The sequence below is a fragment of the Carassius gibelio genome, chromosome A16 (genome assembly GCF_023724105.1).
Source record: "Carassius gibelio isolate Cgi1373 ecotype wild population from Czech Republic chromosome A16, carGib1.2-hapl.c, whole genome shotgun sequence".
NCBI lineage: Eukaryota > Metazoa > Chordata > Actinopteri > Cypriniformes > Cyprinidae > Carassius > Carassius gibelio.
Window position 1 is genome coordinate 22128512 of NC_068386.1, and position 19190 is coordinate 22147701.

General features: G+C 35.5%; 1 protein-coding gene across 1 annotated transcript in view; it reads right to left on the reverse strand.

Moving 5' to 3' along the window:
* Nucleotides 1-19190, reverse strand: part of ascc3 (activating signal cointegrator 1 complex subunit 3) — a 205551-nt gene that overhangs the window by 179227 nt on the left and 7134 nt on the right. The window contains exons 4-5 of the mRNA XM_052617566.1: nucleotides 11906-12489; nucleotides 4486-4606 (exon numbers count right to left, since the gene is read on the reverse strand). Of these exons, the coding sequence (XP_052473526.1) occupies nucleotides 4486-4606; nucleotides 11906-12489 (705 nt within the window). The remainder of the gene's footprint in view (nucleotides 1-4485; nucleotides 4607-11905; nucleotides 12490-19190) is intronic.

The following is a 19190-nucleotide window of genomic DNA, read 5'->3' on the forward strand; positions in this document are numbered from 1 at the left end:
CACTAGTTAAAAAAGGGCTTTTTATGTTAATATGCGCACATCTTGATCTGGTTTCAAAAGCGGTTGGTTTAGCCAGTCAAACAATCACATATTCTGTAATACCTCTCCAACAGAGGATCATCTGTCATTGGGGAAAAAATAAGTCTTTATTTTTTAAGGTTTGGTCTGATAATTGGACTGATAGAGGTGGAGTATGATGCAGTAAGATGCATGTTGTAGCCTATTAGAAAGCAGGTCTCTAAAATTTAAAATATAAGAACAAAATGCTCCAGTATGGGTTTTGTCTTATATCATGTGATATCATTTAGCGAGTGCTAAATGCACCACGAGTGCATTTTTTTTTTTTCTGAATATCTGCACGATTTCAAATGTAATAATGATTTTATACAACAGTCCAATAAACAAGAAGTTTATATTATGTGACATTTGAAACAATATCATGAGTGCTGTCTGTTTTTGTTCAGTTTCGCCAACGGCTCCACACAAAGCCACTGCAAAACTGTTGGGCATCACAGAGCAAAACACAGTAGTGTTTCATTACTGAATGAATATATATATATATATATATATATATATATATATATATATATATATATATATATATATATATATATATTTTTTTTTTTTTTTTTTTATGAATCCACTGAGCCAATGATTCTGTGACCTGTTTAATAAAAGGCAGAAACTTGCTTCATTTCTGAATGAATCAGCTGTTTGATCAAATTGATTTAATGAGTGACTCAATCACTCAGTGTAATATTTATTTCTAGAGCTATTTTTTTTTTTTGTAAAGTCTATTGAATGTTATCTTTTATCACTTATCACATTCATAATTGTACATTTTTTTGGCTGGGGTAATTTCTCGATCTTAATAATAATAATAATTTGTGATTAAATGAGCAATTTATTGGCACATCATGTTATTAATTACCTCAAAAACCTTAGTCACCTGACAGCCCATACATATATATCTGATGATGATGGATTATATTTAGAAATGTCTGTTTATAAAGACGAATATCCAACAAATTAGGTTTTACTTTGGAACAAAACAAACACTGAATAAAAGTTGGTTCGTTCTTTCTTTAAAATGCTTGTTTTGTGCGCTACTTGTCCAATCATCAACATCTTTAAACCTAAAGACAGACCCAGAATGTGAAAAAAAAAAAAAACACATTAAGAAAATGCAGTGCTTCCCACATATTACAGTATATTAACAGCTGACCAAGTATATTTGGAGAAACCTGTTTGCTTTTATCATTTTTATCCTCTTTTATCCAGCTAAAATAAATGAAACCATCTGTGATTGACTGACTAATGCCCCACACACTTTGTATCTGCTGGTTCTGTGTGCTGAAGAACTGTTACTCCCGATGACATTCCCGTGTGCGCAGAAGAGACGTGGTGGATATCTCTCAGACAAACACAGCGCTCGACAGCACGGGCACTTCAGTTGCATTTGTGACTTTAATAGATGTGTGCAAACTAGGGCTGTCACTTTTGTGAAAAAATCATTTTCAATTTTTGAGACATAAATGTTCATTGAATCGATTGTAAAATCGATTTTCCATGTCTAAAAAAAAAAAAAAAAGAATTTTCCTTTTTCAACGTCAAATAACGGACAAACGTAAAGAGAGCGCTGGAAACGCACAAGTCAGCAATATTTCTTATTTATTGACAAGAAGTTTCTACAGAATAACAAACAGCAACAGGAGTGCAACATTCTCGAAAAAAATAAATGCAGAGGGGACGGCTGCCATAACAAAAGAAAAACATCACTGCAGGCTTCAACCCACCCGCATTTATGATTTGGGCAATTAAAAAGTCTCCAAGATTATTTTAATGATTCAATCCATTTCAAACTATTGTTCAAAAAATTTTACTTTAAATGGACTTGAGAACAGGCCATGTGTGTTTATTTTATTGTACGTAACCGACAATTAGGCTAGACGGCACTAGGCAGTCATAATGAAATGCGCAAAAAACTAGGGCCATTACAAATTTATTGGACAGGAAAACAAGTCGATCAACATTTTCGGGGTCCAGAGCAGAGCGTTTTTATTCACTATATGTCCAGCTGTTGAGAAGACGTGCTCTGACTGCACTGATGTCCCAGGGACACTCAGGTACAGGTGGGGTTATTACTGCAATTTTTCCACCACAAAAGCCAGTCACTGTCAGCTTGCAATGGTCCTTTTCATAACTCAGGTAAACAATGAGTCCGCACACCAGAAAATGCTCCTTAGCAATTTTAATGATTGCTCACCACGTGTATCGTTTCGGGTCCAAGCCCTTCATCAGACAAGAAGAGACGAGACGTTTTCATAACTCAGAATCTCCTGTAACTTGATGTGCGAATGAGGCGAATTCGTGTCTACCACGCCGCGAGACCTCCAGACGCGCGTAAATGCGTCTTTACATTGACTTAACATTGAAATCATTCGCGCCAGACGCTCTATTCGCATTTGGTGTAAACACAACATAAGAGGTCGCTTTCGAAAGTCACTGGGTCTGGTATTTTCTGTGTTTCGGTATCTTTCGCAACGCATACTGCACTTTCGGAATTCTTTAATTTATTTTCCTGCTTGTTTGTGCGTTTTGTTACATCTATTTTTTTTTATTGTTTTATTCTTTTAAAATTAATAGTAGACATATTTGGTTAAAATCGATTCCCTATTTTCATTTTTGAAACTTCTTTTGGTTGGCACGATCGATTGTGCAATCGATTTTCGAACTAAAAGTGACAGCCCTAGTGCAAACTGTAAAATGAATTAAGGAGCATGTGTGTGAATAAAGCAAAATCCCTCTGGGTGAGTATTCTTCAATTTAATGTCATAAAAAGTCTTCAATGCATGAAATGGTAAAACAAAAGTCTTAATGGTAACTTACAGACGTCTTATATTTTGGGGTATTTGAGGTACATTTTTGCGATACAGCCTATTGATTATTACATTTCAAAAGGATATTATTTAATAGAAAAAGAGCACTGCACATTTCAGTCTCAAAAGGCGTTCTACAGGCTGACGCAACAGTGCTTCACACTGCTTCAAAGTGAGTTTTTTTTTTTAGTTACACAATAAATTGTATTTAATTTAATTTCTATTTAATTCATAGTAAACTACTGTAATTTCTGGCTGGGATGCTTCCCCACGGGCAAGAAAAGTCAAATAACTCAAATAACTTTATTTGACACATTATTCAATATTTTGATTTTACTAGTATCAGTAAAATCTGTATCCCATTCACTGAGAGAGACACTATTTGACAAAGCAGGTAGAACTCCACCATGCTGTAATTCTGAATACTTTATATGTAATTAAAATGAATTTCAATAAATAATTAAATATAAAAATAGTTAAAAATGACACATTATTTGTAATTTGGCACACGTAGTAGACCGTTTTTATGTGCCGTGGTAACCACCGCAAGTATATTTCAAACCTGTGGGAAGCACTTAAATGGCCATGTGTGACTTAAATCGCCTTTTATGTGAGCACTGAGTTGTGTTCCCATCTCTGAAGTCAGCAGTGTGCAGATGCTCACCATCCAGAGTTCAGACAAACAGCTGATCATCAGGAAATGAAGGTTAATAGAGAACGTTTAAAGACTAACACACTTACAGTGTTTCGAGAGATGGCGGTTGTAAAGCTTTATGGAGGTTAAAGGGTCAGTGGCCCCTTTTCACTCTTCATCTCCCTTCCACTCACTCTTTCATATGGTCTTTCTTTGTTTTTAAATTCTGAACGTCTTTTCCATGCAAAAGTGCTCAAAGTCAAAGATCACACTGGTCTTTGAGATTAACATGAGCTAGGAGAGAATGGCTTAAAACTGGGGATTAGACTGCCCACTGCTTGCACTGCATTAAGACTGGACTACCTGACCACCCTTTGTTTTCTCAGTTTTCTCAAATCAATTTCTTAGCCTTTTTTTTCAGTTAAAAGAATACATAAAAGCAAGCCATTTGATTTGTTACAAGAATCGAAGCCTCGTTAAAACAAGCTACGTCTACTCAAGAATCTCTCTTGAACAAGTCTTCTGAAACTATTCCAAAATCCTGCAAGATGAATAACAACAATCTGAACATACATACAAAGAATTAAGAACTTGAAATGTAGAAAATGTAAATAACATACATGGAAAAAGAACTATGGATTCCATAAAGCATGTCTGGTCGGACAGTAACAGGCAACAATGACTTTTCTGGTTTAAGTGGATTCAATGTATCTCTTCAAGATTACAAGTAATGTAATTTTTCAGCACCATTTGATCATGGTAGACCCATCTTGAGAAAGTTTATATACCGAAATCAATTTACCTATAATATAAATGGGGGAGCTTTACATTTCCATTTGTGATATTTGATGACAATTCAATTATTCTAAAACACAGAACAATAGTAATGTGTCTAATCTTGGCAAACTAAACAAGAGGAGATATTTGCCATGGTTATGCTGTGAATTCCTCAGAAGTTGCTACTGAGCTCACCTGAAGGGAAGTGAGGTCTGCTATCCAAAGGGACGGACACCAGCGAGTCCACAATGTCTGACCTACTCTGAAGGAGTTTGGAGATCATCTCAAACCCCTGAGGACCTAGAAACTCAAACAGCTGACAGTGAGAGAGAGAGAGAGAGAGAGAGAGAGAGAGAGAGAGATGAATGAGAAAAATATGAGATTAGATACAAAGGATGTGTGCAGATGTGTGAGAAGTTTACACAAAAGAGCAACCAGAACACATTCAGTGCTGCAATATGACAAAACCACAACAATCAATACAAACTGTGTCAAACCTAAGTGATACAAAGTGCTTTTAACAAAACTTAGAATTTGAAAGATCTGATGAACTTCACAAATTTTGGCAAATCAGTGGCCATTGTTCTCCAAGTGGGTCATCTGAGACTGAAAGTAGACATGAGTGGACCCAGTGTACACTGGTGAATCATAAAAGTATGACTGTACTTATAATTTACTGTGAAATGCAGCAGCAATGGGACGTACATCCCACTAACACGTTTCACAAATCAAGAGTACTACTGCATTGTAAAAAAAAAAGTAGTGCATTAGACAAAACTAATTTAAAAAAAGCATTCTGAAATTTACTTGTTTTGTGCGTTATTATGTGTTATGCATTAATTTAATGTGTAGCTATTGTCAGCATATGCAATTGGAACAACTGTAGTGTTATAAGGGACAAACTAAAGCTATACTGAAACGAACAAAAAAAAAAAAAAATCATTAAAATGCACCATAAAAACTCAATAAAAAAAAGAATCTAAATCTACAATTACTTTGCAAGTTAGGCCTAACAAATAAACTGAACACTCTTCAATTTTGGCATTTGTAAAGAATCCCAATACCTCTTGTTAAAACTTAAAACATGTAATCAAGTCAATCAAATAATATCTTTCTTTAGTAATGTAAAAAATATTGTGAAGGTAATTACCTTAATGCACCCAAAGCTAAGCTACACACAAGTAGAAGCAAAGCTTTTAAAGCTAGCAGGAGAAGGATGTGCTTGAAGGAGTTGAAAATCACCACAAAAGCCACAGTCTAGTCTCATGCACAAATCAATTTTACATAAAGAAAAATACATATAGTGTTGAGCAATCATCTCTCAGGGGAACTGCAGTATGGCAGATACTGAAATGATGAGCTGCAACTGTATGCTTTATGATGAAACAATGACACTGACAATGATAATTCAATTAATGAGAACAGTAATGGAGAAATGTGGTCCAATAAAATTATCATGCTGGACTTCCTCAATTGCCTCTCTAAGAGCAGTTCTTAGGGATAATGCAGATCTCTGCTAGTGCAGTTATTAATGTCCATACATAACCAAATGAAATGTATCAGTAAAAAAAAATAGTAATAATAAAAAAAAAAACTTTTCCACCGCCTAGTGCATGCACATTTTCATGCATCTCTAAGGATGGTTCACAAAGCTGCACATTTACAATTACATGTACAATAAAATACAGGTGCATCTCAATGAATTAGAATGCCATGGAAAAGTTCATTTATTTCAGTAATTCAACTCAAACTGTGAAACTCGTTTATTAAATAAGTTCAATGCACACAGACTGAAGTAGTTTAAGTCTTTTGTTCTTTTAATTGTGATGATTTTGGCTCACATTTAACAAAAACCAACCGATTCATTATCTCAACAAATTAGAATACTTCATAACTTCAAAAAATTAATTTTTAGTGAATTGTTGGCCTTGTGGAAAGTATATTCATTTACTGTACATGAACTCAATACGTGGTAGGGGCTCATTTTGCTTTAATTACTGCCTCAATGAAATCAGCATCTGCAAAATGTTGGTCAGCAGAAGGAAGCATGAAATGCTGCAAAATTTCTTGATAAATGGGTGCAGTTACTTTGGTTTTCAAAAAACACAATGGACCAGTACCAGCAGATGACATTGCACCCCAAATCATCACAGACTGTGGAAACTTAACACTGGACTTCAAGCAACTTCAAGCTTCTCAATTCTTCCTCCAGATTCTAGGACCTTGGTTTCCAAATGAAATACAAAACTTTGCTCTCATCTGAAAAGAGGACTTTGGACCAATGGCAACAGTCCAGTTCTTCTTCTCCTTAGCCCAGGTAAGACACCTCTGACGTTGTCTGTGGTTCAGCAAATTCCTTGACATGTCTGTGTATGGTGGGGCTCTTGATGCCTTGACCCCAGACTCAGTCCATTCCTTGTGAAGTTCACTCAAATTCTCGAATTGATTTTGTTTGACAATATTCATAATGCTGCGGCTCTCTCGGTTGGTTTTGACTCTTTTTCTTCCATTCAATTTTCTGTTAACATGCTTGGATACAGCACTCTGTGAACAGCCAGCTTCTTTGGCAATGAATGTTTGTGGCTTACCCTCCTTGTGAAGGGTGTCAAAGATTGTCTTCTGGACAACTCTCAGGTCAGCAGTCTTCCCCATGATTGTGTAACCTAGTGAACCAAACTGAGAGACCATTTTGAAGGCTCAGGAAACCTTTGGAGGTGTTTTGAGATGATTAGCTGATTGGCATGTCGCCATATTCTAATTTGTTGAGATTACAATATGTATTGTGAGTGTATTGGTGAGGTTTTGTTAAATGTGAGCCAAAACCATCACAATTAAAAAAAACACAGACTTAAACTATTTCAGTCTGTGCATACTGAATTTAATACACGTTTTATAATTTGAGTTGAATTACTGAAATATATTAACTTTTCCACATGATTCTTATTTATTGAGATGCACCTGTACATCCTAATAAATGCACACACTGCACATTTAAATTCCAAAGCGGCAGCAGGACTCAAAAAGAAGACAGGACTAAAAGATTACACTTAGTTGTATTTGTATTAACAGTTCAACCAAAAATGAAAATTTGCTGAAAATGCATTCAACCTCAGGTCATCCAAGATTTGGAGACATTTAACATTATATCACTTGCTCACCAATGGATCATCTGCAGATATCAGTTAACATCTCGAGAAGTGAAAAGTTGCTTTTTTAGAAGAAACAAATCCATCAATAAGACAATTTTTACTTTAAAATGCTTCCAATGTAAAATCATGTATTCATAATAATGATGGACTGGAGTGGTATGGATTATTGTGATTTAGTTTTTGTTTTTTATCAGCTACTTAGACTCTCATTCTGACCGCACCCAATCACTGCAGAGGATCCATTGCTGAGCAAGTGATGGAAGGCTACATTTCTCCAAATATCTTCAGATGAACAAACAAACTCAACTAAATCTTGGCTGGCCTGATGATGAGTACATTTACAGCCAATTTTCATTTTCATTTAAAAATAATATTATTGTTTTTTTTGTTGTTGTTGTTTTAATTACCTAAAAAACACTGATAAAGTAAAAAAATATTTTTATTACAGTGCAAAATGTGAAGGAGCTCATAAGGAAACAGGTCATGGTGCAAGTTTTCCTAGTGTAAATGAACCTTTATGTTGCTGCATCTTTCATTCATCTGAGCTGACTTCAGGTAAAAACCACTGTTCTCCACATCCTGTCTTATCTAAAATCACTCTGTTGCCAAAATGATTTTAAAAGTCAAATAACAATAAAATGGTATTGATATGACAGCTTCACTGATATGACTGTAAAATCTTTTCAGCAGATCTGTTGTACAGTTAGCAGTCCTGCAGGGTTGCTAAACTAAATCTGTAAATTTGACAAATGTGCACTTCCATGCTGAGAGAACAAAGCGTTTTCATTCTGGCAGATACACATTTCCTGTCCTCTCCAGAGACTATTACAAGTGAATTAATCTGCCTTTTGTGCTTTGTTTTATTCAAATGCATTTATATTGCTATTTTGCTAATTGTATTATTTTCCACCATCACAGAAAGTGTTATTTGTTCATGAATGGGTGATTTTCACAGAAACTCGAGATATGTCAAGGTCATACATCATACTAAAATTAAGCCTATTTTTGCACTCATTAAGGTTTTTGTAGTGACATGGATTTTTTTTTTCTAACCGTCAAGTCTTATTCATATTACTGTAATTTGACTATATAAATGATATCTGTAAATGTGAAATACCAATAGCTGCTCTTCACACTGTCACTGTCAGGATTAATGGCAGTGAATGGACAGCCTCTTAACTTTTCTGTTGTTGACTTTGGAGTGACACGTGGTGAGAATAGTGAAGAGAAAGGCACACAAAGGCCATCCCCACATCTAAATGTGTCAGTGGGATAGCTGGCTTCAAAATGTCAACTACGTGAGGATCATTAGAACACGATGTAACTCAGGTAGTACAGTGCTCAATGTTGGCACAGGGGACCACCGCTATCATCGAGGATTACACATCAAAAACAGCACATACGATCTGCATTCTGAGCCTACGGTTTTGCAATACCACTTACAAAGGGAATGTAAAGGCATTACTGTAAATACAATGTCATACTTCCTGCCATAGAATAATAATAACAGTGCCAAAATGAACATTATGGGTTTGCCACCAAAAGCATCCTGTAGTGTCTATAGATTATTTTTTTTTTTTTTCTCTCTCTCAATAGGACCTTAATGCAGTCTGGGTCATAGCGTTTTATAATTTTAGCCTACAAAGTTGCTTAAAACCTAGTTCATTCTTCTCTGTGTGATTTCTAAAAATCTAAATATTCAGAGCAGATTGGAACTAACTTGAGTCACAGCCAAGTGTTCATGTTCACACACACACACACACAGAAAAAAAAGGCAGCTTATCATTTTATTACAAATGAAAAACAAAAAACAAACAAGTAATTAAGCTTTAGCTTTTCTTTTTATATTTAAATATATATATATATATATATATATATATATATATATATATATATATATATATATATGTTGACCATGTAACACACTGGTTGGAGCCCAAAAGTTTTTGTTTTTGAAATATGTGTCTTATACTAACCAACACTTAATTTATTTGATCAAAAAATACATTAAAATCGGTACTATTGTGAAATATTTTATAATTTATAATAACAATTTTCTATTAGATTTTAATTTTTTATGTAATTTATTCCTGTGATGCAAAGCTGTATTTTCAGCATCATTACTCCAGTCAGGTCACATGGTCCTTCAGAAATCATTCTAATACGATGATTTGCTGCCCCAGACACATTTCTTATCATTATCAATGTTTATTTAATTTCTTTTTAAACAAATGTGTGTATCTGTCTACCTTGAGGATTCATGCGTGTATATCATACCAGAACACTGTTTACCAGAAAGGCCTTCAGATTCCTGTGGGACTCAATGAATGCGGTACGACAGAGCGATCTTCAGTTTGCTAAACAGATCGACAAGTGGGTTTATTCACAGTGGACAACACTCTTGGTACACTCTGTGCATGCAATAATTAATTGCAAATATGAACTTTTAATGCTGAGGCACAAGGTTACAATGGGACTTGTCCTATTTCCTTCGTGAACAGATTTTTATCAGTTCTCTGATCTTTGACAGAATTTATTATTTATGCTGATGTACAGTTACTGCACTCAATCAGACAAAGTAAGTCAAGCTTCAAACTATACATTATATTACATTATAAGTATAACTGCAAGCAGCAATTACAGGGCCAAGCACTACAGAAGCAAGCCTCAGACTAACTGCAGGAATGAGTAATTAATAGGGGTGTGCCGGTTTCAGAATTGGTGATGACGGTTATGACGTGAGTCAAATGTGACGGTTTTTGGAGCAAATTTCAAAGCCGCACCCGCCCGCCATCCGCTGATTGTTTTGCGGTCTATGGCGATGCAATGCTTTGCTGATGCGAGCCGCAAAAAAAATGCCATTGTCTGTTCTAGAAAGGATGCAGCAAAGATATTTAATGCTATTGTATGAGGCATAGGCCTACGCTGAGTTTCATTTGCGATGAGATGCGCTCTAGTGCAGTGCAAGTGAACGCGGCGCGCTGGTGCTTCCATGTCAGTTATCATTGTCTGCTATATTTGCTTTTTATTTATTAAAATACACGCAATTGGTTGATGAAACATTTATTAAAATTGAGACAAAATTTGTACAAAACGAAATTCGTTTTTAAGAAAGGTTTTCTACAAAGCAAAATTTTATGAAGTGGTAAATATCATGTCTGACGATTTACAAAACTTCATTAAGTGGTAAAAACCATGTCTCCCGATATATTGCGCATCTTATGATCCTATCTAAAAAATGTTTGTAAAAAATATTTTAATGACACGGTTTTGGCGGTTATAGAGTTCTAATGACGGTGTTCAACTATAACCGCCGGTCTCACGGTTATATACAAACCGTCACACCCCTAGTAATTAAAACCATTTTAAGATTATTTTAGTCAAAATGGCTGAAAAATCAAATAAAACCACTAGTAATAAGATTTCTTAGCTTTTACTTTTGACCAATATGTGGCACTGTTACCAAATTAATGTGGCATGGTCAGTATGAGGTGACAATGGAACATACAAAGTTTGGTGTCAATATGTCATCATGGCGCTGTACAAAAACCACTGTGTTTACCGACACGAAATCCATAACTTTTTGTCACGACAGTCTGAAGATTATCTGACTCGATTTTGGTGAAAATCGACGAGTTCGAAAAAGTAGGTTTTACGAACAATTAAAAATAGCGATAAAACGAAACTTTGCGATTTTAGAAAATTGAGTTCAATCAACTCCGCATGAGCCACGGATTCAGAGGAAAAAACATTAGTGCAACTTTGGACAAGTGGTGGCACTAGAGAGTTTGAGTTAGAGACTCCAAATTTGCTATGGTGGCTTTTCTCATAGTCCTCCCTCAGTACACCAAATTTCACAACTTTCCCGAAAGTGGTTCTATTGGCTGCCATAGACTTATTTAGCAGAAGAAGAAGAAAAAGAAAATCACGCTAATGGATACAATAGGTGCCTAAGCATCTTTGGTGCCTGGCCCCTAAATATACAGTGTGTGTGTGTTTCAAAATCAGGTACTTACTCATGATCTGGTCGGTTTACAGATAATATAGAAAAATCAACTAAAAAATAACTATGTGTCTGGTGCTGTGTGTACTATGTGTATACTGTATATAATTTAATTTTTTAATTTTTATTTTTTATCTGCATTGCCCGATAAATTGTTCTTGCTTGGCCAAACAGTATTTTATTTTGAAAGCACAAAGAACTCCCATTCTCAGTCTTCAATGATAACGGTTTAACAATTCTGTCTAATAGATTATTAATTCCAGACGTGTGCATTTATAGCCTGCTTAAAACCTTATGTGCTATGTGAGTGACATATGTATCGACAGTAACTAACTCCAACCAATTTGCTCAGCAGGATTGAAACCTTTTTTTTTTCCACCATGACAGTAGTTCTCTTGAAAGATAGAGATATGTATTATTTTTTTAAAATACATTTATAGATTTATTTACAAACATTTCTCACCTCATTTTGTAGTTCGTCATCACTCCTTGTGGAAGCAAGCATCTCAAAAAGAGAAGTGGCGAGCTCTTCGGCACTGGACGATACCATATTTCCCTCGTTCAGGTATTTCTCCACCTCTTGTCTAAGGATGGAGCTGTCTGCGTTTCTCCGCTCCAGGTCTTCTGCTGAGTAAGCATCATCTCGATCACCCACCGCCTTCCTCTCACCAACATGATTATTGAGGAAGCTGTGAAAGTCCATGTCCTGCTCTGTATCAGTCCCCTCTGACCAGGGCAGAGGATCCTGAGCATCCAGCACATATGTGTCAAATGAGAAAGCAATGTTCCGCCCAAAGATAGAACTACGGTTCACCGTCTTGAGAGAACTCTGTGTTTGGATGAAAGCATCCACCTGAGATTCTCCAATCTGGGCCACTAAACGACCCACAGCTGCACAAGACATCTCGGCGGCAGAGGCCGGAAAAGGTCCAAACATCTGTTTGATGGCCCTGGTTTCCTCATGACCGATCTGGTCTTTGTTGTAGAATGTTTTAAACAAGAAGACTCCCGCACTTTCAATGGTGTCCTGCCCATGATCTGTACCAACTGCAAACATGTAAAAAGAAACACATACACTATTTGTTTACATGCACAAAAACACAAATGTAGGTGTTCAGGCTTAACCTGAACTAAATACAGACTATGCTACTATATATGTTATACTGTTTATTAAGACAGAGAAAATTCTTATTTTTTATTATATTGCTACAAGGTTACTAGAGTCTTTTGGGTGGTTCCTGGGGAACTGCTAGGTGGCTCTTTATTGGTCATTGCAGCCTAATTACAGACACATCTTAATGCTTAACTCCTGTGATATGGATTATTATGCCGCTAATAAACTCCAAGTCTTCTGAAACCATGGGTGCATCTCAATCAGCTCCCTAGCTCCCGGCCTTGTTAATCAGTAGATCGTTTAAATGAATTCGGGCACTGGTAAGTTCCCTGACTCACTGCACGTTGGGACAGTGATCACTCGAATTCCAGTGACATCATAACGTACAACGTCAATGGAAAACATCACTGGATTTAATAAACAACAGACAGGACCGATCTCTTTTTTATATTTATTTTTAAATCTCTTTAAACACATTGTTCTGTTACACGTTCTTACAACATTTCAGCCGAATATTAATTATAAATATTAATTAGATGTCTTCAATCCCTGTCTAGTGATGTGTGTTTATATTGAAATATGCGAAAAAAATAGTTTGTCCTTTATTGCGTGTCATTATATTTATCAGGTTGGCTCATGTGATTTATGTTTTGCGCTTCAGGAAAGTGACATTATTTCCAGTAAGGGAGCAAAGTGAGTTCCGATGCTCCTTAGTTTTTTCGGTGCATTGTGGGATTTTTTAGCGAGGGAACGTTCCAGTGGACTGGAAAGATTTCGTGATTGAGAAAGCCCCTTAAAATGACCGACTCCATGATCAGTGCCCTTACTACTGAACGAGTGAGCTGATTGAGACGCACCCCATATTGTAGCTTTGTGTGGAACAGACAGTAATTTACTATATTTAAGTCAAAATGTAGGAATATATATTTAAAAAACGCCATTTGAGTTCAACAAAAGAGAGTAAGTCATGTTGTTTTGCAATGACATGAGGGTGGGAATTTTTATTGTTGGTGAACTATTCCTTTAATACATGCTATGTCCAATATTTAGAGCTATCACTTGTTACTATGAGGAGTTTGAGAAAGTGTAGAAAAGAGACAAGAAGAGGTTGTTCAAAATGGCTCAAAGAAGAGGATAAAAAATATATATATAAAACATGTACAGCCAAATTAAAGTTTGCATAGGTTTAATACCCATAAAAAAAGAAAGTGTGTAAAGATTTGTGTCCATTAATACTGTGTAAAATAAATAAATGAAATAAAGATCGGGCTAGATTTTCTGTTGCATAGAGTGTGATCTAGTCAGCTAGCTAGTATTCAAAAGCAACCATCATTGATCCCATTTAAATCATCATTAAACAAAACAAAGAAACCTCGAACTGTGTTTTGTTTTCAAATCAGAAAGGGGAAACAACAGAACCTACATGAACATAAAATCTGAACCACATCGGTAGATATGGAACTTCTGAAATGTCATCCTGATTTACCCAGTAGGTAGGGTTGGTAGATTAATCCAAAGTAATCGAAACCAAAATTCAGAACCTCTAACCGACGTAATTGTCCCATGTCGGTTATTTCGTTTTTTTTAATCCTGTTAATACTTCCCCCTTAAAAGCATACTACTGCGTGTGTAGCCACATGACTCTGCCCCGTCTAATCAGTGGCATAAAAGCAAAACATGGAGGTAAACGCAGGTTCAACACATAGTGATGGCCTTGTGTCTTCACTAAACTTTGTCAGTTGTATTTGTTTTATGGTTTGGACATTCAACGATTAGATGATCAGATGTGTATTATTATATCGAGCTACCATGTTAGCGCTAGGGCTGTCAAAAATAAATTTAAAAATTTAAAAATTCACATTCGAATGCAAAAATGTTGCTTTCGAATTGTAGGTTTCCTTTAAGGAGGCAGCTTTAAGGCCCGCCCCAGGTATACTTCACATTCCACGTTCTGTCCCGTCTCACACACAGCCTCATCCGCACAGCTTTCAGAAGCTCAAAGAGCAGTACCACTTCTGTCATCATTCACCTCGTGCATGTGCTGTTGACAGCCCCGCACCCCGTCCGCGTTCAGGCACTTTTTGAGACCGCGTGGACGGATGACGACAATTACATTATGCGGACGGTCAAATTATACTTTGGCCTTTATCAGTGGCGCACGAGATGTGATGACAATATAAAAGTGTCATTGCATTAGAATGTTTTTGTTAACCTATACAGTTGAAGCAACTAGATGTAGCGGTGCTGCGATGTTCAATCAAAATATCGCAGAAAAAGAGAATGTGGAGAAGATCTTGTTTATATTTCATATTTCACACATTTTCTAGAGAGGGACGTCTTCTATTACCCTTGCACTCGCGTCTCACACAATAGAGCCGCATGTTTATAAAACCATGTAAAATTAAGGTGGGTTCAGTTTTTTTCAAAAACAAATCTTTAGACTTTATGGTGGGTTTTCCCCATCTCATGTTTAAATGAAAAATGCACTCTGTGTTATTGGCTTTCACCCCTTTGAATTAATCTATGCATGCACACATGGTGCTGTTTTGTTTATAGTTCTTTAAGCTACTTAATTATTATTTGTTTTTAAAAACATTATTTAAAATATTATGCACTTTTTTCACAGTCATATTTTCTGAAGCTTTGAATAAATGTGCATTAGTACTATTTTGCCCAATGCGCACTCTTGTTGCCTCAAAAGAGAAGCCAAAAGCTTTTGTTCACCCTAACTAAAATTATGCATTTTAAATTCGAATATATTTCGAATTTGAATAATATTTAATTGCAAATTCAAACTTAGTTTTCAGCCATTTTGACAGCCCTAGTTTGCACAGCTGCATTGTGGCACGAACACTCATATAAACAGTAGCTGTGAAATTTGCGCGCACAGAGGAACGCAGAAACTTGTTGTCAGCACTGTCCTGTGATTTATCACTAAAGTAGCTTAGAATCTCAAAACTTATTAAAGCATATTTTTCTACTTTTGAAGGAACTAGGCTATTTAAAACCCACAGATTCACAATAATTTAGAGACGGTAAGACTAATTCACACACGCAATCACTCGTACTGATACTATGCTAATTTATCTTTATCTGATCTTTATTTATCTCTTACACCGAGCAAAAAAATGTTACGAACATAGATAAAATAGCTGTTGATAGTACGCTATGATGTCAGATCGCTCTTTCAATTTACTTTCACTTTAATTAGCGACAAATCAGTAGCATTTGTTTGAATTAACCATGGGTTAATTTATTTTTTCTTAATAAAAATACACAAAACAATAAGACACTCGCTTGTATTACATATTGCAAAATGAATAATAACTTAACACACCATGCAAAAACTAAACAAAAGCACTTATGAAACGCCTTTAAAGTGCATTTATTAACAAAACGAACCACTGCACACATCGTGGAAGTATCAAACAAGAAATTATATAAAATATTACTATATTATATTATATAAAATTCACTATTCGTTAAATAAAGTGCCTGCCTTGGCTTTTTCAGCAAAAAAAAAAAAAAAAAAAAAAAAAAACCACCGCACAACCATCGAATATGCAACGAACGAAAATCAAACACATCCCTGTTGGCATTTGGTTTGAATCCAAAATATTTCCAAATAGGTGCTTTTGCATTTCGCTTTTGAAACCAGATCTTCCGCCATCCTTTAGCTCGCCTCACTCTCCTCAAATGATAAATTAAATCGGACATCTGCTGCTTTACTGCGGCGCTCGTTCCGCTCACGCTAAATTACGAAGGCATGTAGTCACTAACTGAATTAAGTGCTTTATTGCTATAGGTTAAAACTTCAACACGATGGGGACGGTGCCGGTGGTCAAGTGCTATGACCAGTAGGTGGGTTAAACACCGTGTATCACCGGTAACACCGACTATCGCAACAAGCCTACAGTGAACTATGAGGGCAAAAAAACTAAACAGAAACAAAATAATCGTTCATTAAACATTTCCTTGTTTTTGTGTAGGTAATACGGTGTCATATATGTTTAAACTTTATAAATAGACTATCTATACAAGTAGTTATGTCTCTTTGTATTATTTTGGCCTGTTATTGACGTAATGCACGTCATTTACCACATGCGCAACCAGATGTTCGAATAGTTCGAATATTCGTGTATTTTTTAGAGGGAATATTCAAACGTCATTTTTAAGCAATTTTGACAGCACTACAAAGCAGAGAGATCAAAAACAAAGAACATGAATGTGGAATGGTCCTACAAGTTCCCAGGAGTTCGCAATTGCTCAAGTGTGAATAAGACAGACAACACATCAGCATTGTTCAGGAAAAGTCTCCAGTGCCAGCCCAGAGTTCCTACCCCACCCAAGATATTCACGTCAGGACCAGAACACTAAGATTAAATGGAGTGACAGAGAAGGATTCAAGATTCATTCATGGTTATTTAACCAGAGCAGAGCTATGAGGGATCAAATTGAATTAGATTCATCAGGACAACTGAATGGCACTCAGGTGAGGGGTGGCTATATAATCATGAATCATTAGATGCTAAGTGAGCTGATGACTTGTGGAAAATGATCCTGAACTTAAGGTGGTTCAGTAACCCTACTACCAGTGCTGGATTTGATTAGTTCTTCACTGTATTAGAAAGAAAATGAACTACATCAAAGTTGCTGCAAAAAATGTTTTGAATTAACTTTTACCAGAAGACATATGGTAAAAGATTACGGAATTAAATTTTGAAAACAATTTAATTTCAACTTTTTTTTCCTGCACAAGTGTATGAACAAAGAAACGTGGATGCCCACAGGCCCAGAAAGGGTTACAAAACCTTTGATAAAGTCTTTAGTATGCATAAATAAATGTTCAGGCTGTGAACACAATGACTCTCAGTAAAATGTGTTTTAGAAGAATCTTATTATTTTCATTATCTGACCTGAAGCAGGAATGAATATGTAAAAATAAAAAAATCTAATGAAATGAAGCTGTTTTATGAGGGAAAATAGACCAAAATACCTTCAAGTCAATTGCTGCTAAAAGAGAGGCCGACATTCAACAAAACTGGTGATTGCAGGTTCAAAGTTTACAATATCACATGAGATATTAAGTGTTATTTCAAGTGTTATTTTTACTTCTTTATCTGTTTGTTTGATGTCTAAGATACATTTTAAAGCTGAAATAACGAATACAATTTTTACAAAATTCTTACTAGTGAAATAGTTTCTTTATGGTCAGTTAACAGTTTTTTTATGGACAGAGCTTAGGTGAAGGCAGAAATATTCCTCTGATTGCTTCACTAACGCTGGCTAGAAAGTTTTATTTTCTTTTTTTTTTTTTTTACAATGGATGGAAAAATTTGGATTTTACCTAGGGAAACAGAGCGATCACACTAGTCAAATGAATGGGTTATATATATATATATATATATATATATATATATATATATATGTATATATATGTGTGTGTGTGCATTAAGCAGACGCTTTTATCCAAATGACTTACAGTGCATTCAGGCTAACATTTTTTACCTAACGTGTTTCCTGGGAATAAAACCTACAACCTTTTGCGCTGCTAACGCAATGCTCTACCACTGAGCCACAGGATCAGCATCAAGTGCCATATATCAAAAACAATTGTTTTTTTTACTGTGTACTCAAACAGAAACTCCTAAAGTTTGGATATTTTTCTTTATAAATTGTATATGGGTGTTTTACAATTCCAAATAAAATAGTTTACATATAACATTCCCCAAGCAAGTTATAGCCATTTATTACAATACTGTAATTTGCGCTTTTAAGTGAAAAAAGGCCTATTTTGCTTATTAAAAATAGAGATGCATCCAAAAACATTTAAGGAGTAAAGAAAATGCAAAGAGTGTTACATAAAAGCAAAACAAAACCAAAATGTTTTTTTTTTCTTCAGAGAATATATATATTTTTTTATATTTTAATATATTTTAAATCTAAATATGAACAATTAACACAAACTGTGCAGCATGTAGTAAAAACAACTGCACAAAAAGTCTTTGTATCTGCAACAATACAAACAGTGCAAATTATCTTTATGAACTATATAATAATTATTTAGTTAAAATACATAATATACGTGATCGATCCTGGATTACTGTCTATAATCTGCATCAGGAGTGAGTTTTCCAGGACGCCACCTAGCAACACGAAGGCATAAATTCCAGTGCTTTATCAGACATGTACCATTGTTTCATCTTTGTTTTGATCTGTTTTATGTCAAAGTACTCTGTTGTGTGTTTTTCTGGGCTTTTTCAGAGGATTTTCTCATGCAAATGTGTTATTTTGTGTTTTGTATTCATGTATGCACGACAGACTTTACTTTAACTTTGTGTTCATTCATAATTCCAAAGAAATATGTTAAATAGTAGTTCAAAAGACCAAAAGCTAAGTTTATTGGTTGAACATGGGTCAGTTTGAACCAATCTGGGCACAGGGGTGGGACTTAAACATCAACAATCGTTTCTGTTTGGCTCAGAGGAACGAAATGCATTGGTTTCTTCTGATGAATCAATGTTGTCAAAATGTGATGACGTAAACACGTACACTGCGGTGCCTCTGAATATCCAAATGAAAGAAATGGTGATGATATCTTGGGCTTTACGGAGAATCTCAGCTTTACATCACT